Raw genomic sequence first — 26306 nt, forward strand, 5'->3', positions numbered from 1 at the left:
CAGAACATGAAGGGATGGATGACATGATTCTAAAGAGATGTTTATATTTCACATACTTATTAAAGTTAAAGGGATCCTATCTTTGAGAGTTAATCATTATGTCTACCAATGTACTAAACTATTTACGATGTAACTATTTACGAAGGAACCAAACCTGAAATGGACTCCAGACTCCAGTGATTGAAATGAATATCTGGGGAGGATGAGAACCATCATTCAGATTAAGTGAATTGTTTAGAAAATCAGTCCCCTTGATTAAAAAGAAAAAAGAAATTATGTATGACTTTATAAGGAAAGAAATCTGTATGTTATCTTCTTATTGTTCTGGGAGAGTATATATACATAGTGACTGGATTTAAATGTCTAGGAACTCAGCTTGATAATAATAGAAATTTAAATATTAATACAAAAATATCTGTTCTAAATGCAATCCGTGCTTCTTTTTTCTCCATAAACTGAGAGAATTCAGTTTGGTCAGGAATGTCAAGCTATTTTTTATTGCAGTGTAATACCACCTTCATATTCCAAAAACACACACAGCTCTTTAACAAATAAATAAATAAAAATCAGTAGTTGTAAAGTGTTAGAGGTAACGAGTGTCTTCATAAGTATAGTGACTATATCTAGGTAAAAACTTACTGTTAAATTGTTATAGGTAGTTATCACAGTATAGTTTTTAAATTATCTAAATGTTTCTAAACATTTAAAGCTGTTGTCTCTATGTGCTTTTTCTCTTATTGATTTTAGATGTAATTGAGAAGGTGTGTTTTCTTGTGTAAACTTTAATACATACAGATCTTAACGCTTATTTACTGTGAAAGTGTCAGCAGTGCATTATAAATGGTTGTACATTGAACTCTGTTACGCTATCATTTTAGCAATTCTGATAAATATCACATTTTGAGAAGTTATGCTGTTGTTCTTGTTTAAAAGAAAAGCCATAAAGATGTGTCATATGGTGAATATTTCCTTCTACAACCCACAAACTGCAGATTTCAGTTGTCTCTTTAGCCTGAGAGCAGAGTTCCACATCTCACACATAACTTGCTGATTTGTTGAAGAACTGCAGATAATCAACAAGAAGCTGCTTGCTTTGTCAGAGAACCCATCTTGTCCATAACACAGTTCTGCATTCACTCTGGCAGACCTTATCTCTAGAGCCACTTGCTGGCACATTCTAAAAGCTCAGGCAGGCAAAGCTCACACAGACATCTCACACATCTGCTTTGTTGACATAGCACTTATCTGAAACACTTTAACAGTAGTGCCTGACAAGTCTAACACTGTAATTGTGAATTGTATAAAAACGTAGAGTAGGCTGAGCTGTTTAGACATCAGCTACATCATATGAAACATGGGATTGATTTGCTATTGAAAATCAAATAGAGTGTTTTTTGACAAATACTGCACTTTTTTTTTTTTACTTTTTAGATAATTGCAGTTTTTGTGTGTTTTAATTTTGAACCCTCAAACATTACACAATAAGTCCTTATGATATGACTTCATGAATTCCAATCTAAATACACTACGTTATTGGTTTTTGGAAAAAAAGCTGAAGGCTGTTTTATATGTATTTACAAATCAGATCAGCTGAAAGTCCATATAATCATTAAGTGAAATTAATATTTTATCTCTTGTAATCTCACCTTTAAAAAGTGCATTAATGTTTCAAACATCCTATAGCGCAATCTTGGTCAATGTATGAGGAAAATGTTCATGATAATTCTGTCAGTTGGTAAATAAGAAGCCTGTACTCACATTTGCTGTTGGGACAGAAGTGAAATTGTTCAGTCTCTCCCTCCACTTTCTATTGCTTGGATATGTTTTTTTGGTGAGAATCCTGCACTAACACTCAACTGATTTCTATTAATCAGTGCCTAAGAAATCTGCTTTACCAGAAATGTTCATTATTTTTTCCTCTTTAAATAAAAGTTCAGACTTTGATGTCTCCATGAATACTGATTTCAGGATGGTTAATACTTCAGAAAAATGAGCAGGTATAATGATAGACAATGCATGTTTCCTTCAGTCTGTTGCTATTAATATATTTCTTTTTGTGCATTTCAAATATGGGTGGTTTAGTGGTCATCTGTTCCCATAGCTCTAGAGACCAGGATCTGATTATTAGCCAGGTCACTTTATTAGAAGTGTGTGCATGTCCTTCCACATTCTGAAGGCATGCTTATTAGGTTAATTAGCAACTATAAAATGTCCTAGTGTAAGGGAGTTTGAGGGAGTATGTGTGTGTATGCCAAAAGCTGCCAAGATTGTCTCAATCTCTCTATGACCCTATACTCAAAAAAGTACATGTGGAAAATGATTGATGGAATGCATTTTTTAATAATCCCATTTAAGCACTATTACAGTTTAAGTCTACTTGGTGTCAGTGTTTGGGATATAGATCATTACTGTATGTTTATCTGACCTCTTTATCAAAGGTGAATTTTCAGGTCAAAGCATGTTATAACTGTTAACATTCACTTAAACATAACTGGAGGACAGTTACATGGCGAGTCAGATCATATGAGTCAACAGGTTTCCCTTTTTACTAACCACTTGAGTCTTTGATTTCCTTCCAAAGAACTTACCCTACCATTACTTGGTCTATGTGCAAATATAGTATATGTTACATCAGACTGGTGCCTTGTTTCCTGCATGAATTTCTCCTAAATCCTGAGGACTTGTGCTTCCTTTCTCTTGTCACACACGTGTGCATGGGAGGCAGCTAAAGGGCTGGAATGAGTGCAACTCTGAATCCGACCGGGATGTGTCAGAGTGCACTGATTCTTTTTCTCGCTTTCCTGCAGACCACTCATGGGAAATTCCGCCTGGCCGTTTTGACGTCACTTCCGGGTCAGAACCAATGGATGAAGACCTTTCTGGTTCTGGCCCCCTTGATGCCATGTCCGGGCCTGAGCCTATGGTTGAAGACCCTTCCGGTGCTGGCACCTTTGACGTCACTTCTTATACTGACCTTTAAAAACCTCCACCTTTTCCCTATTCCCTCTGTTCTGTTTTGGACTCTGGTTTGTGCACATCAGTGCTATCATTTGTTTGCAATTTAGCAGTCAGGAAAACAATATACGAGTGGCTGCCTCAAACCTTGCTATGGCTCTTGTGCGAGTTTGTGACACTCTTTACACTGATGTATAGGTCAGGTTAGGTCAGGGAGCATGCACTGGTACAATGTGTTGCTGAACCCATCGACACACGACAAAAGAGCTCGGGATCCCAGTTGGCAATCCCTCAGGCAGATATGCAGCCCAGTCCCACCCTCCAGAAATGACTATCTATCTGCTGCAGCCAGATATTATGTGGGCATTCCCTTTGTCTGGTCCATCTACTTGGGTCCTCAGCAATGAGGATCCTGCGAACCGGATCACCCTCAGAGAATCACGCCACATCACCATAGTGCTGTAACTGACGCTCCTTCACAAAGCAGGTAATGTGCCTCATTTGGGACTCTGTCAGTGACTGCTCCTTGGACACAAAGTCAAACCAGGAGCACCCAAGAATTCTCCACCGAGACACAGTACCGAAAGAGTCCAGTCTTTGTCTCAATCACTGGATAGTATCAGTGCCTCGCAACCATATAGTAAAACAGGAAACACCAGGGCTCTAAATACTTGGACCTTTTTTTTTAGTAGAGATATCGGGAGTGCCACACACCCCTTTCCAGCGACCTCATGACTCCCCATGCTCTCCCAATCCGTCTACTGACTTCACAGGAAGAGTCACCAGAGACATGAATGTTGCTGCCGAGATAAATAAACACTGATGTCCCACTGCTTATTTCAAATGGCCATCCATAATATGATTTTCAGTTCATTAGAAAGGGTATGGTCTTAATCAATGGGCTTCTCTGAATGGGGTTTTATGCCCCACAGGCCGCACTCTGGGAAGACTGATAGTCATGGACCATGTTTTCAGGTGTTTTGCAACAACCAGTCACATAATCGTTTTAATGCAATAAGTTTTTAAGAAAGTATGTTTGCTGTTCTAGCTTCTCAATCAAGCCTGTATTGTGACTCTTTCTTAGTTCTAACATAATCTAATGATACCAGAGGTTTTTTGCTGTGTTTATTGTTTCATCATTGAACTCCTGTTTTTAAGATACCCATTTACTTAACTACTGAGCTAGCGTGCATCTGTTATATGAATCATGGGTTTACTACTTGTTGAATTTACTTTGGGCACTTTTAAAAGTGTTTTTTTTAATATTTGTGATTGTTATTATTGTTTCTTGTTTCTTGACATCAATGTCACTATGATTCCATTATGTGAAATTTGGCATGCATTGCCAAGTATCCAAGCTTTTAGAAAAACTAAGACTTTGTTGTAGAGCAATTGATGTACTTAATGAAAGGAATGTTTAGTTATGTTTAGAACCTTTTGCTTTCATTTTTTGACTTTGATGTTATGAACTGTTTTGTATTTGACAATTGATCTTTTGCCTTTTCTGGCTTCTGATCTTTAAATGCTTTAATTGACAATGCCTTGGCATGCCCCTAAAAGATATTTTTTATCTTCTTGTCCTTGCCAAAATAAAAATTTTGGATGATTTTCCCAGCTTAACTGTATATTATCAGGCCACAGTAACTTGTGCAATTGTGAGAGTAGGTTGGTTTGAAAAGTGATGATGAATAGCTGGATAATACAGACAACTAAGAAAAGGTCAGTAACTGATTAGCAAAAAGCAAAATCAAGAAAGACTGTACACAAATCCTACATAAAATGTATAAAGAATAGTCATAAATTTGAGAACAGCCTGAATCTGGGAACATTATAAAACAGAGACAGTAACTCAATAGCAATCGTAAGGAGCCTGAATAAATATATTACCACTTTCAGCAGAGCAATTCTGATTGTCAACTTACGACCACAAGAAAAGTTGCAGAGGATGCGATTTTAATGTAAGCTATGATGAAATGGCAACATATCTGTTTGAAATCAGTCAGCAGTTTGATTCAAAATGTTTCATAACTATAATGAACAGTAATCCACCTTTAAGTGTGAGGAGAGACATGTAATTAATGCATCTGTAACATAACTTAAGGTGCATATTACTTTTTAAAAACATAAAAACACACATACCCAGTGTGAGTGCCACAGAGGACAGACGGGCATTCCTGCTGGACAATGGCATGATCTTCTTGGAACAAATTGAAGGTGTCAGGGCATGGACAAGCAGAAGCTGGAGACCATAAGCAGTTCCATCCATCCCAGACTGAACACCTACAGGGACCCATGGGAACTGGAATCCAGACGTGCAGCCCTGTCAGAGTCCCTAGGTGACACAAGAGGGCAATGTCGGGGTTGGACTAACCTGGTTTCCAAAACAACCTGGAAGTACTCCCTACAAGTCATGCTGGGTCACCAGAAGCTATTCCAGGGAGCCAAATGCCTTACCTTCAAGAGTCAGCAGGCAACACTCAACTGGGGTTGGAAGGAGAAGAGTTTCTTTATTTGAATGGTTATTGGCTATGTTTCACTGTACTTTATGATATTTAGTGCTTCTTCGATTAAAAAATCCATTATTTGAATCCATGACTGTGTTGGACATTATTGGGTCTGGGTTCAGTGGCGCCCCCTACTGGTTACAGTAGTTATTATTTATTTATTCACATGAAATAAAAGTATGTTAAAAGTCAATATAACTGTATACAAATATAAGTATGTAAATGTAAATATATAAAAAATTTGAAATCTCAGGCAGTCAAAATGCAGTGGTCAGGTTTTTAATCCAGACAATCATGGATGGGGATAGCATCCCAATATCTGTCTATGCACTAGTATTGGTGATGTGTGAACATATCTACACAATATGAAAGATAGCACCACAAATACGTTCTGGTCTAGGAATCACTCCCCATTTGAAAAGAGAATTATTACATCTGCTGTGCCTTGTATGGATTCTGAACGGTCTTGTATGGTTTTCTAAACTTGGAGGAGCATTTGAAATCCAGGAGGTCTCTCTCTCTGGTGGCTATATGGCTGTGAATATAGTTGGGCGTTGCTTGAATTTAGGTCTCTTCCCATTCCCTCTGTATATTTTTCTTAACACAGGGCCCCTGCTGATCATATTGGCGGTTGTCTACATTTTAGCTGATTTAAGGAAGCCTTTGGGATGTTGCGATGTTAAAGTAGCTGCACATTACCGTCGTTCTTTTCTGTAAGGTGTCCTATGTTCGTAAAGTCGGAGGGGGAAGTGTCACTGAGTTTGGGGAAACAGAAAATAGTTGTCTTGATGCAACCAAAAATAATATGTATAGTCTTGTTAAGTTGCGCATCAAGCCTTCCAAAATGTGATGTCTCTGGAATTGATAACCCACGGAGGAGAAACGACCGAAGATACTTTGTGGAATTCTGAACAAGAAGATAAGCAAGCAGTCTGCAGTTACCAATCAAGTTAAAATACAACTACATGTCCCACGGGCCTTTGCAAGTGCCGGGATTTCGTGACGTCACGAGTTAGAAGGCGTACGGCATCATCGCAGAGCTCCGCCCCATTCGCTGGCTTTGCTCTCACAAGTGAAGCGAGTAGCTGAGAGCTGTCGCCTGTTACATTGTCAATTGTTAGGGGTTAGAAAATGGCGAAAACGTACGATTATTTGTTTAAACTGTTGCTGATAGGAGACAGCGGCGTAGGGAAGACGTGCCTGCTCTTCAGGTTCAGTGAAGACGCGTTCAACACCACCTTCATCTCCACTATAGGTCAGTTTATTTCCCGAAGTGGCTTTCCTTTTATTTCCGGGGGGGTGGGGTCGCTTCAGGAGGTTTAATTGAGTTACCGCAAAGAGTAAAGCAGCCGAGCGAACTGCGCCGTCAATAAAAGGGCCTCGAAACTCAGCAAACGTTACTTTGTGGCAACGGGCGGGCACCGGAAGTGGCTCTCGTGAGACAGCCACCAACTTTCCCGAGGATGACGAAAAGCATCCTTTAGTGCGATGCTGCCGCCTTTGGGGCCGCTTTCAGTATTCCGCTTCTTTGTGCACGGGGGACCTCTATTGGTGTGTCCGTTTGCACTGGAACTCGCTCCAATCTGTCTATCTACTGGGGGACACGCGCCTGTACCAGTCCGTCTCACTGTGTACCATCCTGTTTGTCAACCTATCCAACTCGGTGCTTGCCTTCGTCGGTCTTGCGGTTTGTTCGTCAACTCTTTGGACTTATCTGTGTGTTATCTACACAGTTAACGTTTCTCCGCGTCTGTCTGTCCGGCTTTGTACGCAACCTTACATCCGTCTAACTGTGCGCGCGTGCTCATTTTCGACAGCATTTTTGCTTATATGTTGTTCGGCCCGGGTGCAAACACATTTCAAGCCTGTAGTTTCAACTCTTTGCGCACGCGCTCTGCAGCTTGTCGGTCAGCCTGTCTGCGTTTCTGTCATATATGCATCAGGTTTTTCAAATTTGTTCAACTTTCTGCACGAACCTTTCACCTAACCCTGATGCGACAGCAGTAAAGTCAGATAGACTCTTGTGTGTCCCCTGTGTTGTCTGTGCCTTTGTCTACGCCACAGTGGGAAACGGAAATGAGAGAATGGAGACCAATCGGTGGAGTTCTGGAAGTTAACAATCTCAAAGATTAGTTCAAATTTCACCAATTGTGTCTGAAATAAGTCACGTTTTATTCAGAATGTTATCTTAAGGCTTGCTTAATGGTAACTTTACTTAACCATGAAAAATCTGGCAATTCCCGTTATTTCAAATCAAATTTTTCTTGTTACCTTTATACACAATGTGTATTATATACACAATATGTAGAGAAATGCTTAGTTACTGAACTCCAGGACTGTGAGTTAGAAGAACCTAAAAAGACAATAAACAGTAAATACTCACCTCTATAAATACTGTATCAATGAATATAAATATGTGCAATGATAGCATTATACACTCCCTGAGCAAATTATTAGGAACACATGTGCACCTGTTGATCCATGCAATTATCATATTAGCCATTCATGTGGCATTGCATTTCAATGTCAAAATCCTTGCAAATATAGTTCAGGAGCTTCAGTTAATGTTCACATCAAACATCAGAATGGGGAAAAATGTCATTTCAGTTATTTTGACTGTGGCACGAATGTTGGTGCCAGACAGGCTGTTTTGAATATTTCTGTAATTGCTAATATCCTGGGATTTTTACACCCAATCTCTAGATTTAACTGGAAAGGGTGCAAAAAAAAAATCAAGTTCTATACACAAAAAATGCCTTGTTGATTAGAGAGGTCAGAGGAGAATGGCAAGACTTGTTCAAGTAGACAGAAAGGCTATGGTAACTCAGATAACCACTGTCTACAACTGTGGTGAGGAAAGGGGCATCTCTGAATGAACAACATATTGAACCTTGAGGCAGATGGGCTATAGCAGCAGAAGATTGTGTCGGGTTACGCTCCTGTCAGTCTGAGACTGCAGTGGACAGTTCGCTGAAAAAAACGTAGTCTGGTCTGATGGATCTTGATTTTTGCTGAGGCACTCCTGTGGCATGGTCAAAATTTGGTATTAACATCATGAATCCATGCCCCCAACCCACCTTGAGTCAACAGTCTAGGCTGGCAGTGGTGATGTAATGGTGTGGGGATTGTTTCCTTGGCACACTTGGGGTTTGTAAACGCCAATCATTCATTGCTTGAGTACCACCGTCTAAGTATTGCAGCATTATTGTGCATTCCTTCATGGTCACAGTTTACCCATGTTCTAATGTCTGCTTCTAGCATAATAATGCACCCTGTTGCAATTAAAAGTCACATTGAACTGGTTTTATGAACATGACAATAGGTTTCCCTGAACAGAGAAGGAACCATTGTGCCATTGTTGGAATGGCTGGTATCTTTGATGAAGTACTTTTGCTCTTGTCTGATAGCACTTGGTATAGATATTCTAGGTATAGTCCACAAAGTGGTGCATTCAGCTGACCACACCACTTTCTGCAGAGTCTTGCAGTCCTGCTCTGTGCTGTTACCAGATCAGGTGGTAAAATACTTCCTGCCAGAATATTTTCAGTGGTGGATTTTTAGAAATCTTTAGTATTTGTTAGGGCAGCCTAAAGTCTCTGAGGTGGTAAAAAGACCAAGTTGTGCATTCTTCACCAAGGTGTTGGTGTACTCTGTGATGTGGACACCAAGGTTGGTAGTTGTGTACTAAACGGACGGCAGTGAAACCTCCCCCATGGAGCCCAACATTAGAATGAGTAGGGGGGGAAACTTTTTTTTTTATCCCAATAAATATGTTATGAATTTGTCAAAACACTTCTGTTTTTCTTTGTCGTGCTGTCCATTTAGTGCACAAGTACCCCAAGGTTTTTCAAACTGTCCACCCTCTCCACCTTGAGGGGCTGTTAATACTGAACGGGTGGTAGTGCGTCTGCTGTTTTCTCCCTGTGTTCACAGTCAGTCAGTGTTTTGCTGACATTCAGGAGAAGTCTGATTTCCTGACATCAGTGTGACAGACTCTCCACATCATCAAGATAATCCTGCTCATTGTTAGAGAACCGGCCTACCACAACTGTGTAACAGCAAACTTGATTTATAACGCAGGTCACTGACCAATATAGAAAACTGAAAGCAACTTGATAAGGTTTTTTTTTTTTTTTTTTTTAAATCATTGGACCAGTTGGCTTGTAAGAACTCAGATGCAATTCCTAAGTATGCAGCAACAAGTACCGTGCTTTTACTCTGTTAAAATTTAATCATACCTTTGGTTTCAGGGGAATTCAACAAGTGTCCTGAATTTTGGTGCATTCCAAAGAAGAGAGTCAACTTCACTTGATAATCTGTTGCCTTTCTTTTGCTTCCTTGTATTGTTATATGTCTCATCAGTTCCAGCTGAGACTGGGGCCTTGGCCCAAGTACAACTTTTTTGCTGACAGTGGTGAATTTATGTCAGGCACTGTTAATATGCAATATGTCATGTAATGCATTTTGAAAACTATTTAAAAGTGTACACTTTTGAAACAGAACTAAACGGAAACAATAGCATAATATAGAATTTGTTTCAAAGAGTTAAAACAGGATGATAAGAAGATCTTTTTTTTAAAGCAAGACAGAAGTCATAAATCTTCAGCCTTCAGTTGAATGATAAGTTAGTTTCTTTTAAAGCTAGGGTGAGAATTACAGAGAGACTTTTGAAACTGAGAACTCAATTAAAACTAATAGCATAGTGTAGAACTTTGGATTCTTTTTTAGAAGAGAATTAATGCAAAAAATCCTTTTAATAAAGCCAGGAAGAAGTTGTAAATATTCAGCCTTCATGTAAATGTTAAAATTTGACATTGTCTACCTGTGTAGAGCAAATGTAGGAATTACAGAGAGTAAGAACCAGAAAGCTAAAGGACAAGTAGACGCGATACTTATCCCACAGTTTTGTAGTTAGATGTTGAGTAGCATCTGGAAATCATAGTTTTCATGTAGGGTTATATGAGGTTACCCAAATAAACAGTTATTGAATTGTCTTATGTCCTGCATGGAAATGATCCTGCTGCTCACCATGAAAATCACAGTAGAAAAAATAGAAAAACTAAAGATTTCTATTTTTTCCACCTTTTTGACACTGACACGCATGTCACGAATTATCTGTTTTGCATTTGATGTTATATTACTGTCTTAAGGGAGAAACTTTCAAGACAGAATGTTCCAGGAACAAAGGTTGGAAACATTTCTAACCCTCTGGTCAATTTTTTATGTAGTTCCCTCTTAATATTGGCTTTCTTTAAGTTTCTTCATATGTTGAGTGTACATAGTGGAGAGAGGAGAGGGGTTGTGGGTGAGGATGTAGAAGACCAGCATGTCACAGTGATCTTGAGCCAGCACTTTGTATTAACTGCTCTTTCTGAAGTTTCACTATTGACAATTTAAGTCCACATTGTATTGTTTGAAATTGGTGTGAAACGGCAACACCTGAAGGCTTCTTTTTCATATTTAACATTAATCTGCGGTTCCTATTGGACTTCTGTGTAAATCATCACTAATGAAGCTAAAGTACAGGAGAAGTGTGTTAGTAGAAGCTTATCTTGACTTGCAGAGTCACTGCTCTGTCACTGTACCCTGCTCTACATTTACTCCTGTAAGAAGCAAAAAGATCTTTGTCAGGGAGTGCTGTGTACTTTAAGAAACAGCTCTTGAAACCTTTGTGTATATTTTTGTCTTGGCAGCTTTGTGTTTCTCTTGAAGTTTTATGTCTTTGCAATACAGAGAAAGCATCATTAGTCTTTATTTAAATAGTCCTGTTTATTCCATGATGGCCTCTGTCATTGTTTACTTTACTGGATATGATGCAGGAAAAACTAACGTAGAAGTGAATAGTACACTGAAGACATTTTACTCTTTTTATCTTATTTTGTTTCCTTTATTCTTGCATAAATTATAGCAGTGATATGGACTGACCTTACCCCAACAATGCTGAAACTCATGAATGTGCATTGTTAAAAAAATATCTTATGACTTGAACATTACACACAGATTAATTTTAGAGAGATTCTGATGGCTGTGCATCTCTTGCCTTTCCAGCGTATCTAGTAGGTAATTTTTCACCTAACACCTTCAATTACATTATTATTAATATTAATTACATTTATATAATGTCTTTCTAACATACTCAAAGTGCATTACATAGACAGAGGGGGAACCACTTCAACCACTACTAATGTGTAGCATCCACCTTAATGATGCGACAGCAGCCATTTTTATGCCAGTATGGTCACCATACAATAGCTTTGAAAGATACCCAAGGATCTTTTATGACCAAATGGTCTCCCATCCAAGTACTGGCCGAGCACAGTTATTTTTAGCTTCAGTTGGATTACATCTTCTTAAGTGAAGGTGGTGTAGCTACTGGATTCTCATTGGTGCATGTATGTAGTCCATAAATTATCTTGCATGCACAGTTAAATTTTGTTTCTTATTTTGTTGCCCAGTTTTTAATCTTTTTGAGTTGGACAATAGGTGGTAAGAGCTGTTCAGAAGAGAAACATTTCTAAAGAGCCTTCAGTAACCGATGTAGAGCATGGTCTCTACATTCATCCGTAGCTGAAGAATGTGTGGAAAGTAACCATATATTGGACCTTCTCTCTTGATGATTATTGTTTAATATAGTGGCTCTGACCATATATTTCTATTAATTGATTAAGCAGATTTATTCAAAATGGATGGATGAAATTTTGGATGATTACTGACCACTAGTACAAGAAGAATGAGAAACACAGTGTTTCCCATAACATTGAAATTAGTATAGTTCTAAATCTCTAGTTTCGAAGTTTAATTCTGACACTGACTTTAGACGATACATGATCCCCACTGCCAAAGAACAAGCATTCTCACAAGTTTTCATCTCTTTTCAAAAAATGTAACCTATGGTACAAAGCAGACAACAGTGTTCTGACCTTCTTCTTATAATAACATACACATTGTATAACATTCAGGTGCATTCAAGGACTTAGTTGACAGTTTTGAAAGCTGAGGCATTTCAGATTTTTGTTTAAAGAGGGAGATTAGATTTTTGTGCATTTTGTTTTTTTTTTTGCAGTGAGTCATATTAAAAAAATAACAATAATAATATATGCAAAATAATTTTATTATAGCACATAATATATATGCATTTGAATCCCATTCCATTAATTAATGTAATTTAAACTGAGCCCTAACAGAATATTGGTATGATGCCTCTTTAACCTTTAAATGTCATCCAAATGACCTGTATTCTTGAAGTATATATGTCTGTCTCGGACAATCCTTGAGTGAAATGTAAAATTTGCATGTACTGTCTGCTTTTTTGTAGGTATACTTTTGTTGTAATTTTATTAAAAACTAAAAAAAGTTTTTTGTTTTAAAAAGACATTCTTTGCATTATGAAATTATTTATCATTGTCATCTCTCTAGGAGGGATTCCCCATCCCAGATCAACAACCAATACCACCAACTAATCATTCATTTCTGTGCAAAGGAATGGATCAAGTCCAGGTACATTTGTGTACCAGATGGAAGTCGTTGGTGATTATACACTTTCTGATATTAGCTAGGCCAGATTCTGAGTTGCTTTGTCACAATGCCTTTGTGAGAACAGAACCATAGGTTGTGTAGTGCAGATAAGGCCAACAAGTATTTTTATTAATTTTGAGCCTAATATCTGAAGTTTCAGTCAGAGGCGTTTCTCAAGGTTCACCACTCTGTCATTTCTTCTAACTGCAGGCAAACAGATGGAGTATAATTCATTCCACAGCTGTATCACTGCACTGGCAATTGCATTTCTTATTTTGCATAAGAATGTCATTGTTCATAATTTTCTATTGTGCAGAGACATTTTGCCTGCCTGTGTTTGTGTTCTATACACAGGTATTGTCCGTAAAGAAAGAAATGTAAATGTGAAGTCACTTAATAGGACTGTGGAACTAAATACATGAGTTAGTAAATGGAAGAATGGATGTATGCAGCACAGTATCATCTGATACTTACTATTGAGAAAAATCTGCCAGTGTATTGAATTAGGCAGTAGATATGTAATAGAATTTTTCCACATGTAATTCAGTCTTTTTATGACTTGAAGGTGGAGGATGAAAACACTTTTTAAACATGATTTTGAGCATTCCCATATGTACTTAATATGGTTCATATTTGATTACTAAGAAAACCATGGATTATGAAAACCTTTGTAGCATATGGAAGCCTCCGATGACCATATTTACATGCTCTCTGTCATCATGGAAGACAACCTTCCTGACAGCCAGGAAAGCATTCACACTCTTTAAAGTGCTCTTTATATAACTTTTAGCAGCATTGAGGAGGTAGAAATGAACTCCAGTAGTAATGTAAAAAATATGTAAACAAACAAAGCTTCATTGTAGATTCACTCATTGCATTTTCCACCTTCTTTTGTGGTGCAGACTGTGCCCAATAACTATCATGTTGACATTAGGTTAGCAGAAAGCGATAACTTTCTACATATGTTTAAGTTGTTTTAATACTCACATTTTATTGCTTTTGCTATTTTAGTTTGTTGGCTTTGATAACAGGAAGTGTTGCTAACTGTTGCTCCTTTGTTCCAAGTAGTGATGGCATTATCCTGTTTGCTCATATTGTTCAACCTCAGGTTCTTTTCCTCCTTTATGACCCTACATATCGAAAGTCATAAAGTATATGAAATGTTTAGGATAGAAGAGAATTTATAAGCAGTAGAATGAGGCTAATCCTTGCTTCTCTCTCTCTCCCTCTTGTTGAAGTATAGGGCACATGCAGTGTTCACTGCTGCTGTTCTAGAAACTTCCTTACTCTTGGCACAGTAGATAAATATTGACAGCATGGTTTAAATTCTAGCACTTTAACATTTTTCCTTTTCTTATCAACAGCTGACACTCTGGCCCCCACATTTCTTACTTTCCCAAAATTGTTCTCCAACAACACTCTGGCTATAGCACCCTAAGCCTATTCTTACAAACCAAGTTGATGCTTCTTTGGTATGTGAATGGAATAATGCTTCCCATGCATTTCTCACAAGGTTTTCCATTGAATCTTCTTAAGTACACACCTCTCTCCATCTGCTATTTTGAGAAATTGTGAAGTGCTTCAGGCTTGCACAGATTTGAAAAGAGATGTACCAGTGCCTACTGAAATAAGAACGTTGTATGCCAATGTTATGTATATAAACACTTTCAAGGAAGATATCAATAAGCATTGACATAAGGGTTCAAGGCAGGTGTTGATAAAAGTTGACATCAAAGGATTTTAAGAAAACTTACCTAGAATGTAGTGTTTGCTTTTGTCTGCAAGATGGCAGCTAAGACCATGAGATAAACATCAGTATTAAATACTGGTAGTCTCTTTTGCCAAAAAATACTCTGCAGAATTTGTTTTGCATACTGCATTGTCAAGAATAAATGATAATGAGAGAGCTACTGAAATGTCCCCAAGAGTGAGTGACAGTAGTGTCATTGTGCAGATTTCTGTGATTGTCATTTGGGTAGATTATCCAGAGACTGATCTCTAAGACATCTGTTGGTTGCCATATTTCCAAGATGCATGTGAGGTTCTGTTGGACACCATAATCTATGAACCAGTTAATATTTCAAATTGTTTCTTCCAGAGAATGCTTTTGAAATGATGAGGGTGAAGACAAATAAGTATGCAAAATTTTGATTCTCCCTGTTAATTATCAACACATTCCCCTTGCATTGTTTTCTATCCACTTATGAGAACAAGAAGTACAAGCTGGACTGCATAATCTATAGCACACAGCGTCAGTCATTCAAACAGTGTTAATTATTTATACAAGCAATTGGTTGCTCTTAATGGTATATCGTCATCATTATCATCATCATCCTCTTTCGGCTGATCCCATTAGGGGTCACCACAGTGGATCCTCTTTTTCCATATCTTCCTGTCATCTGCAAATTTCTGTGTCATACTACCATCTACAAGTCCTCTCTCACCACATCCATAAACCTTCTCTTAGGCCTTCCTCTTTTCCTCTTGCCTGGCAGCTCCATCCCTAGCTTCCTTCTCCCAATATACCCAACATCTTTCCTTGTATATATATTTTTCAATTCTCATGTACAGAGCACCCATACAATTGCTATTTGTATCATTTACACAATTCAAGTAATAAATAATTTCGACATCTTTCCTAAAAAAAAATTTTTTCTAGGAAAAAAAAATTCAGCCAGCAGCCATTACCAAAAAAATGCACTGAAAGAGCTAAAGAAAATTAACTATATATTGGTTTTAACACTAGGACCTATATGTAGATTAATTTAGTAACTTTATAGATTTGGATATCCATGAACATTGTAGATTGTATGGATTATGGGTTACGATTATAGATGCTGTCTATATGTAACTGTCAATGTGTGAAATTAGGCATTGTGTAGAATGTCTAGGAAATCTATAGAATGCTGTAAATGGGATGTCAAAATATGAAACAATTAAAAAAAAAAAAATGAAACCAATTAAAATTTCAGACATTTCTTAGGCATTCTGTGCAATGCCAAAGGGCAAACTGGCAAAGTATAAAAATATTTACGCTAGTGACCAATGTTTTCTCTAATTATTTTCATAGGTGCGCTGTATAATTATGCAATTTTGCAAAATATTTTTATGAGAAAATTAAATATGTGCAATATCTGTGTTCTATCAATAGTTAATATTTATCAGCTGTGTGCACAGGAAATAAAATACAATGTGCAATTTCATACAAAACAGTGCAAAAATGGACTCTGGCGAAAAATTTCCTCCTGTGTTTTTGGGGACCACTGTGTGAGTTCCAATTCCTGACATCGACAAAGGACAGAGTGACTCGTGCAGCGTGTTGGTAGTTGTTACGAATGTGACAGGAGACGATTTTTACTGACTTGGAACTGCTCAAGGAATTTTGAAGCAACTCTATGCCAGATCACAATTCACTTTTTGTCCAAAGGACTTGCTCACAGTTGAAGATGTTCCTGATCACAAAATACCTCATCAATCAGCTTGTATCTCTCAGTCCACAGGAAGCCTTCAGTGTTTTGTTAGGTGTATGTGCAAGAACAAGTGTTAAAATATGAAGTGCTCTTGTGTGAAGTAACCAATTATGTGTAATTGAAAATGTCTTTCTAGCCTTCCTTGTTGCAACAAGTAGTTTTTTCAGTGAGAAAGTCCTGTACTTTATTCCTTTTTTCATTTTCATATATGACTTTTCAATAACGGCCTTTTTATGGCTCACTTTTCATACTTTGCCTAAATAGTATTTGTTGTTCTATATAGGTCCCAATCCAGGTGGTTCATCGTGTGGTGGGTGTGGCAACACGCTATCATCGCATACTCCCATCCTTACCTTAATAATGTCTAGGTATTATGTACAATGCTTAGGGAAAGTATATAGCATATTAAAGTAACACAGACATTTCATGCTTTGCCTAAACAGTCACACATTTTATAGATTTTCTAGGCATTCTGTACAATACCTGCTTTTCACATATTGCCGCTAACATATATACTAAAATGCTAAGAAGTAAAATTTCAGTGGTGAGCTTGCCTAGTTATACTCATGTTATTTATAAACCTTATTATCTGAAACTGTGCAAAAAATATCAATTTGACTTGTGTTAATATTAATTGGTAAAACTGTGAAGCAAGATCAACAACAGAACGTGTTTAGCAAGGGGCACTTGATTTTCCTGGTTGGGGAGGGCTGATGCACATGTACTAAACAGTTAAACATGTATTATTTTTGATTCACATCAGATATGCCCAAGAGTGCTTTAGCAACATATTACTGCAAACAGGACTTCATCATGCACAATTCAGTACCACAGGATTGTACTGCAACAAGCCAAACGCAGGGTTTTTTTTTTTTTTTGATCAAACTCGTGTAAGGTGGCAACAGGTGTTTTTGCTTTTCATTTGGTTATTCAATATTTGTTGTAAGTTCATTTGTAATTTAATTTCCTCTATTGACTTTTAACACAACCAGTACCCCAAATAATTTGTCTTCACTTGAGATATTTTTGACATTGTTGGGCAGAACTCGATTGTGATATTGTAATACTAAACAGACTTGTGGGGTAAAATTCTTGCTGTGTTCCTGCTAGTATTAAGATTCTGATTAAACTTGGGTATCATAGATGCCTGTTATAATAGAAAAATAATTGGTGGGCCTTTATTTGGTTGTCTTTTTGATATATTGTTCCTGTCATCAAATGCATAAGTACTGTTTTACCACTAGCTCTAGCAATCCATTGTCTTAAAATTCTGTTAGTAATGGGAATATTAGTGGTGGTGTGAGAAAAATAAGATTTTTTAACATTTAAAGAGCTTCAGTCTAAGTACTAGCTCTACTGTAGTTGATAATAGCAGTGCATGTGTTCGTGGCAGCTAGGCTGTTAAACAGTAAAAACCTGGCAGTGTTTTACTTGTACAAATAGCCATGTACTTAAACAGTTTGACTAATGCTATATAAAAACTTTGTTTATAACTGTTTCGTTTAGAAACCACATTAACCCAAAGGTATGGATACTGTGCACAGAGGCTGTCATTTCATGTCACTGAGTCATGTGTCTAATAGATATCTTTTCATAGTTTTGATTCTGGTGCTGTTTTCTGTTTCCCTGCTCTAGCGGTGAAGAGGACGATTTGACAAGTTAACTCCTCAAATTAGTGTAGAACTGCAAAGATTTTCCAATGGGAATAGTTGAATTAACCCACAGTTTTTCTGCCAGTGGCTACAGTGTCATAGATCTTTCAGACCCACACAAACAGTGGGACGTAGAGCGTAAGTAAGGCAGGGAAAAATGGGAAATAATACATATTAAAATGCTTGTAATATTTGTTTTTAGAGTTAAGTACTTTGGAATTCTCCATTTTTACAGCATTGTTTTAATACAGAAACACAGAAAATGATGCTGAAACCGAATGAGAGCTCTTGAACTGCTTCAAGTGTAGCATGGCACTTTGAAGAAAAATGATTCATCTACCCGCTATGCCATTAAACTCAGCATTGAGCTCAGTATGGGAACATAAGAATTTAAAACTGTTAAAATTGTAAAACTTACCGCATTAATGCCAAATGAAAGTACTTAAATTTGAGCAGAGACTTCCTCATACAGCAGCGGCAGGAATGTTTCAGAAAGAATTTGTCTTTCCCTTAGATTACCAACATTAATCTGTTATTATGTTTTTATTAAGTGTTTTTTTTTTATTTTGTTTTAGCATTTGTATACACACAGTGGTCACTTCAGTCATTAGTAGAGTGTATGTGACTATTCCAAGCAATAGCATACACACTATATGGAGAATCGGCGAGAATCATTCAGTGTTTGACAGAAGCTTTTTTAAACAGATTGATAAATAGCATGTTATTTGTCCTTAGAGGGAAATTTGGATTTTTTTAAACAGAATAAACAAATATTAGAACAAACAACAACATCACACACCAAAAAATACTAAAATTAAATAAAAGCATCTGAATTTGCTAAAGATAAAAAGAAGAGTCAAATTCATTATAATGTGTATTGCTGTTGGTCTAAAGGAGCCCCGGTAGAATTTCTTGACACACTTCTCCTGAATAATTTGTTATCTGAAAGTCTTCAATGTCCATGTGTTAGATAAAGGATGTGTAGCATTGTTCGTAATGGCCCTCAGCTTTGTCTTCATTCTCTCCTCCACTACTACTCCCAGGGAGTCGAGAGTGCTCCATCACTGAGCCTGCCTTTTTAGTTAGCTTAGTTTTAGCTTTAGTTTAATTTTTAGCCATTTTAGTTTAATTTTTAGCCATGAGACTAAATATCTTGTTTGATGCGAGCCAAACACTCTGCACTATCAAAAACGCACTATACCTTCCGTGAAGCCTGGTGGTGACAGCATCATGCTGTGGGGATGATTCTCAGTGGCAGGCCCTGAAATTGAGTGAAAATACAAGGGCAATTCTATAGAGAAAACCTGATGCAGTCTACAAGAAACCTGCACCTTATTTTGCACAAGAGGTGAATTCATCTGAGTCACTCTGGATCAGTATGAAAGCTCTAGTACTGCCTGTTGTGCAGACTGTGAAAGCCATCATTTTAGACCAAGAATGTGTCACTCCAGCTTGCTTCTTTTCACAATTCCTGATAAACTATTTTGTGGCAGTTGGTAATTGTAAATTGGTAAATTGTATCTAAAAATAATATTTGGGAGGAATATTCTTTTAATAACAATTACTGTTTCAGTCTGTGGTATCCTCCTCATAATTAAAACTGACACATAAGTAGAACTGCTTGAGAGTCATTGTATGTTTGAGTTTCAGGTTAGAAAATATGGATGAAAATTTGTATTTTTTTTCTTCCAGTAGAAGGCTCTAAAAAACTCATCATAATCATAGTTCATTTAAATAACTGCCAAACCAAAAGCACAGGAGGATATATATATATATATACTTTGTTAGGGCTGTAGGAACTTGTGTACTGTGTTTTAAAAATACAGTCAAAAGAAACTGCAAGCCTATTTTTTCTGGTTCATAAAAATATGTACTTAATATACTAAAGTATAATTAAGCACATGTACTGCATGCAAAAATTCATTTTTGATTTTTCAAAGGACATTCTTTGTTTTTAAGTATTAATATATTGACATTCGTTCAGTTTTTCATCCAAAAAAATCTTTAGATATCTGTGTCCGTTATGTTGTTTTGAGAACATCAACTGGCAAACGTCATTTAACACAGAAGCCGTCTTTTCACATGTTTTTCCATGTATATATATTTTTCTATCTATCAAACCCACTAAATCCATTTTGGGGGTGTAGACTTGGAGCATATCTCAGCAGCTTTTGTGCTATACATTTTTATTTAGTAATCATTTGATGTTTATATTGTGCCTTTCATAACAACTGTAGTGTTTACTTTCCTTTAAAGTTACAGTCCCATGGGCAGTTCATGAATTGTGCATTATACAGTAAAATTGAGTTTTTTTTAATAATATTTTATAAAAAATTGTAGGAGGGCTTTGTGAAATGTTAAATCTCACCGTCTTAATTATATTCATCAGCCATTTTCTTTGTTCAAGAATCCCTTACCTGAAAAGGTTCTAATCGTCAAGTACAGCTTTTACCCCTTTCAGAGGTGGGTCTTTCCTGTTTTTCTTGCCATCTAGTTTTGGTTTGCATAATTTAAAAATGACTGGACCTTTTAATTAGAGATAAATAGAATCACTAACAAACATTTTTATTAAAATGGTCCTCAAAGACATCGCTATAATCCACTTAAACAGAAAGCACATCATAATTTCTCATCTGATTGCACTGCTGTAGGTATTCAGTTCAAAAGTGTGGCCCCATATGAAGGCGCTTCCCGATTGTTTGCTACTTAATGTTACAGGGTTGATTGTTTAACAATATTTTATCAAAAAATTCATGGGTTTTTCACATTCTGAGCATACAACTGCATGACTCGATGTGTGGATTAAGTGACGCAACTAATGTGAAAGTTTTTTCATGGATGTTTTATATTTGTTGTTGTCCTGTGTTGGTCAGAATTGTGTGCCATTCTATCAGAAACATAGCTGTTTCCTTACTCCAATGTAAATAAGAGCTTACAAACTACATGGTGTGAGTCACATATTTAAAAAGTATACATTTTTGGGTGGAGTATTCGTTTAATACTGTTTTTTCAGGCATTCTTTTTATTTGAGTGAAGTTAGCTAGCAGGTTTGATCCAAAAGTAAATTAAGCCTTTCAGCATTCATTGTCACTTGGGAGGCAATTCTACAGAAAAGGGCAAATTAATAGGAATATGACAAAAGAGACTAAGGTACTTAAAGCAATGTGAAAAATCCAAATCTCTCTATTATTAAAAAAAAAAAAAAATCCTGGGAGAGAAAGACGGGAGACGAGATGTGATCTTCACGTTAAAATCACGGAAGACACTTAAAAGACATGCTAGACGAAAGAGAATGGCCACGGAGCGTCTCGCGGCGACCTTCAACATGAGACTTTGTGCCAAGAGATTGACCCAGGACCGTCTCGCGATGACGTAGAACATGAGATTCTTGCAAGACTACTTACAACCAATATCAAATAAGACAACGGGCAGCAAAACATTCAGTCATCTAAAGGATTTGAGCAAACACAGATCCAGGGCTCTCAGCGCATATAAAGTGTATAAGGACAATATGTTACAAATGAAATGTCGCCGACTAAGCGAAGAAGAAAGCAGCGCGGAGAAAAGAGACTCAAAAGTGTTGGAGAGAGAAAAAAAGAAAAACAATAATCTAGATGCAAATTCAGAAAATAAGGAAAGTAATTATCAGCCCAGAACAAGTGAAATTGAAAAAAAGCACCTCTAATCGGGCTCAGAATTTAAAGACAAAGAGTAAAAGACAAAGTACAACTTCATAAAGATGTTCATAAACGTTGGCGTTATACACATGCAGAGCAGGTTAGAGATTATGAAAGCAGTGGAATTCGAAAGGCTCAAAAAAAAAAAACTGTGCGATACACATGTGGAGAAAGTTAAAGAATATGAAAGTAGGAAAATTAGAAAGTATAAAAAAATAAAGTAAAGATCGCTGTAGCTGAAACAAATGGAAATTATTACTCAAAAAGGGAAAATAATCACCACGGACCAGGACAAAGTGAGGTCAGAAATAAAAGACAGAGTAGAAAACAAAGTAAAACGTCACAAAGGTTAAAAAACAAGGGAGGCAAACACAGGCAGAGCAGGTTAGAGATAATGAAAACTGGAATTCAAAAGACTCAAAAAAAAAAAAAACAGGTGCAATACACATGCAGAGCAAGATATAGAATATGAAAGCAGAAAAAAACGACAATGTCAAAACAAAGACAGTAAACATCGCATTAGCGCAAAGAAAGAGAAATTATTACTCGGAGAAATAACGAAAAGGCGAATAGAGATCGAATATATGGACATATGCAGTAGGTGATAAGTCAGAAGTATGTAAATATTGTAAGGCTTTAAAGTTTAAGTCAGAGAATTTCAAAAACGGGATTTACCTTACATGCATTTATTGGTTACTTTGCAAAAAAAATTATTAACTGCTGATGATGTAGTTCGTTTTGTCTGTGCTAAAATTCCAAACAGAGAAACCTATCCTGAATTATGGTACAAAGTCATTAAACACATGTCTCACTGACCTCATTTAAACGATTCAGCATATTGGGATTCCAAAGATTCCAAATATTGTTTTTACAGAAGTTCTGAAATAAAAGTGAAACTAATGAAATAGCAACAATTCAAAGAAAAAAAAAATCTTAAAAGTGTGTATCCGGTTAACCAAACATGGGGGTTGGCGAGTGAGCCCCCTAGTATTTTTAAATTTCTTATAACTCTTGCAGTACTGTCATTTCCTTAAGACAAAATAAGATAAGAAAAGAAATTCAAGCTAATTAAACCATGAGCCTCTCAACAATTACCCCAGGTCTGACTGTCCTTGACCTCAAAAAAATAATGAAAAGTTGTCATCGTGGAGGAAATTGTAATAGAGTATCGAAGTGTGACAGTGAGTGAGACAGCAGACACTACAGCATTAGTTACATGTTGGGTAAATCCATTCTTCATAAACAGTTAAACATGGGCAAGATTTGTGCAGGTTGGGTACCCAGAATCTTGACTCCTAAAATGAAGTATCGCATCAGGGATAATCTTGAGATAATTCAGACTGGGAGAAATTTAAGAAGGATTTTTAAACTGTGGGCGGCACGGTGGCGCAGTGGGTAGTGCTGCTGCCTCGCAGTTGTGAGACCTGGGGACCTGGGTTCACTTCCCGGGTCCTCCCTGCATGGAGTTTGCATGTTCTCCCTGTGTCTGCGTGGGTTTCCTCCGGGAGCTCCGGTTTCCTCCCATAGTCCAAAGACATGCAGGTTAGATGGATTGGCGATTCTAAATTGGCCCTAGTGTGTGTTTGTGTGTGTCCTGCGGTGGGTTGGTACCCTGCCTGGGATTGGTTCCTGCCTTGTGCCCTCTGTTGGCTGGGATTGGCTCCAGCAGACCCCCGTGACCCTGTGTTCGGATTCAGCGGGTTGGAAAATGGATGGATGGATGGATTTTTAAACTGGTGATGAAACTTGCAGGAATCTTTATGGCAGAGCTTTTAAACAACAATTGGAACAATAGGTGCATGGTTGATTCTCCATCACCGAAGAAATTCAAGGCTCAAACTAGTGCTATCAAGATTGTGTGCACAATTGTTCATGATGTTATGGTTGTAAGCTTGATTGATTTGCAAACCTCAAAAGTCCCACATAACATGTCAGTATTATGCTAATTTGCTTTGGAGTTAGTAGTAGTCAGTCAGGAAAAATGTGGTGAGGAGAGTTTTGACCTTCCCTCTCTGGCCTTATAACAATGTCCTTACTCATATACAGGGGCTACTCTACAAAATTGTAGGTTCAAGGAGATGTCACAATTGCCCTGTTCTCCAGACCTGGCCCAATGTTCTCCAATCTGAAGAACTGCCTTCATGGAATGTGCTGTGCCAATGATGAAGACATAAAGCCGTCTACAAAAGAGTGGTTGCATGAGCGAGACAAAGCAATTAGAGTTGCATAAAAAAGCCCTTTGAAAATTACTTTATAACAAGCTTGTTAGTGTTCAGGGATTAAGCTGAAAAATAAAACTTTCTTGTTTTACTCGAGTTTCTTTAAGTAGGTCAGACTCAAAGGTTTTGATGTTCTGCACACATTCTTCAAACTTGATTATGTGTACATTGGCCTGTGTGCACTAAAGCTGACTACAACCAATCTTGAGTAGTTGACACATTTCAGTGGGAAGCCAATTTAATGTTGAAATTTTCACGTATTGTCAAAATTATAGCTTAGAGGCCTCATTGAAAAAAGACAATTGACTTTAAATAAATCTCTTTTGTTTTGTAAATGACCCCATTCTTAATATAAAACATGTCTTTACAAGTAGACCAGGCTCACGGCTTGCTCTGCTGCATGATTCCCAATCCCTGATAGCTGATTGGAGTTCACTGGCCTGTATGTGACTTAATTAGGATACTTTAAACTGGTGGCCAGCGTTGTTTCAATGATGTAATTTTGTGTACAGGAAGTAACCATACTGAAAAACCAAGATGTGAACTGAAAAATATCCTTTTGTGCAAGTTTTTGTAAAAGTGAAAATGATTGCACTTTGAGCAACAGTGGTCCAACCATGGATACATAAAATGAAATAATGAATTTACATACATTTAGCTATCGTCATACTCATATGAAATGATACTTTGTAGTTTTTGTTTATTTAAATGAGTAATTTAGAGTCAGTTATTTAAGTTAAGCTGTCTTATGCTGTTTTATATGCTACGCACATGGATTTCTGTAGTTAGGTAGTAATGGAAAATTTCCCTTTTAAAATTATGGAATTACAGTAATCCCTCGCTATATCGCGCTTCGCCTTTCACGGCTTCACTCCATCGCGGATTTTATATGTAAGCATATTTAAATATATATCGCGGATTTTTCGCTGCTTCGCGGGTTTCTGCGGACAATGGGTCTTTTAATTTCTGGTACATGCTTCCTCAGTTGGTTTGCCCAGTTGATTTCATACAAGGGACGCTATTGGCAGATGGCTGAGAAGCTACCCGGCTTACTTTTCTCTTTCTTTTGCGCTGACTTTCTCTGATCCTGACGTAGGGGGATTGAGCAGGGGGGCTGTTTGCACACCTAGACGATATGGATGCTCGTCTAAAAATGCTGAAAGATTATCTTCACATTGTGATCTTTTGTGCAGCTGCTTTCTGAAACGACATGCTGCACGGAGCTTCGCATACTTAAAAGCTCGAAGGGCACGTATTGATTTTTGATTGAAAAACAAACTCTGTCTCACTTTGTCTGCTCCTGACGGAGGGGGTGTGAGCTGCCGCCTTCAACAGGTTTGTGCCACGGTGCTTCACATACTTAAAAGAAAAACAGCCCTATTGATCTGTTTGCTTTTCTCTATCTCTGTGACATGATCTGCTCCTGACAAGCACTCCTTTGAAGAGGAAGATATGTTTGCATTCTTTTAATTGTGAGACGGAACTGTCATCTCTGTCTTGTCATGGAGCACAGTTTAAACTTTTGAAAAAGAGACAAATGTTTGTTTGCAGTGTTTGAATAACGTTCCTGTCTCTCTACAACCTCCTGTGTTTCTGCGCAAATCTGTGACCCAAGCATGACAATATAAAAATAACCATATAAACATATGGTTTCTACTTCGCGGATTTTCTTATTTCGCGGGTGGCTCTGGAACGCAACCCCCGCGATGGAGGAGGGATTACTGTATGACAAAGTACAGTATATGGTTATTGGCAATTCATACATAAGTAACATAAGCATAAATGAAAACTAAATATTTTTATTCAGCCATATGTTGTGGTATATACCCAGATTAACGGTCATACATTAATTAGTTTCTGCCTGTAATCAAATGTCTGTCAAATTTCTTTTACTGCTACGGGAAGTACTGTTTGCCCCCTCTTCCACAGCCTACTCTCTTATAATCTTTTTTCCCATTTGCAGGAATTGATTTTAAAATCCGAACAATAGAACTAGACGGCAAGAAAATTAAGTTGCAGATCTGGTAAGTATGAGAGGTTGCCTTTGGTCCCTGTTGTATTATACAGTTTTGCCATTCAAGGTTCCATTATCTGCAGCACTTGGGCTTTTGCACAAGGAGATGTGAGGTCAAACTTGGAGGTTTCTGTGTTCAATTAAGATAAGGAGTTGGGAAAGCCCGACTTTGCTGAATTCTTCCATGATATTATGATAGTGAGAAATAGATAGAAAATAGATAGCTAGAACTTTATTTATCCCAATGGAGAAATGTGGCTTTTTACAGAAACTCTTTAAATAAATAAATACATAAATAGA

At 37.3% G+C, this 26306-nt stretch overlaps 1 protein-coding gene across 1 annotated transcript in view; it reads left to right on the forward strand.

Annotated features, from left to right (window-relative positions):
• Positions 1–6494: 6494 nt before the first annotated feature.
• rab8b (RAB8B, member RAS oncogene family) overlaps positions 6495–26306 on the forward strand; it is a 28942-nt gene continuing 9130 nt past the window's right edge. Inside the window, exons 1-2 of the mRNA XM_028823565.2 lie at positions 6495–6714; positions 25956–26016. Coding sequence (XP_028679398.1) covers positions 6591–6714; positions 25956–26016 — 185 coding nt within the window. The 5' untranslated portion in view covers positions 6495–6590. The remainder of the gene's footprint in view (positions 6715–25955; positions 26017–26306) is intronic.

The sequence above is a fragment of the Erpetoichthys calabaricus genome, chromosome 17 (assembly GCF_900747795.2).
Source record: "Erpetoichthys calabaricus chromosome 17, fErpCal1.3, whole genome shotgun sequence".
Classification (NCBI taxonomy): Eukaryota; Metazoa; Chordata; class Cladistia; order Polypteriformes; family Polypteridae; genus Erpetoichthys; species Erpetoichthys calabaricus.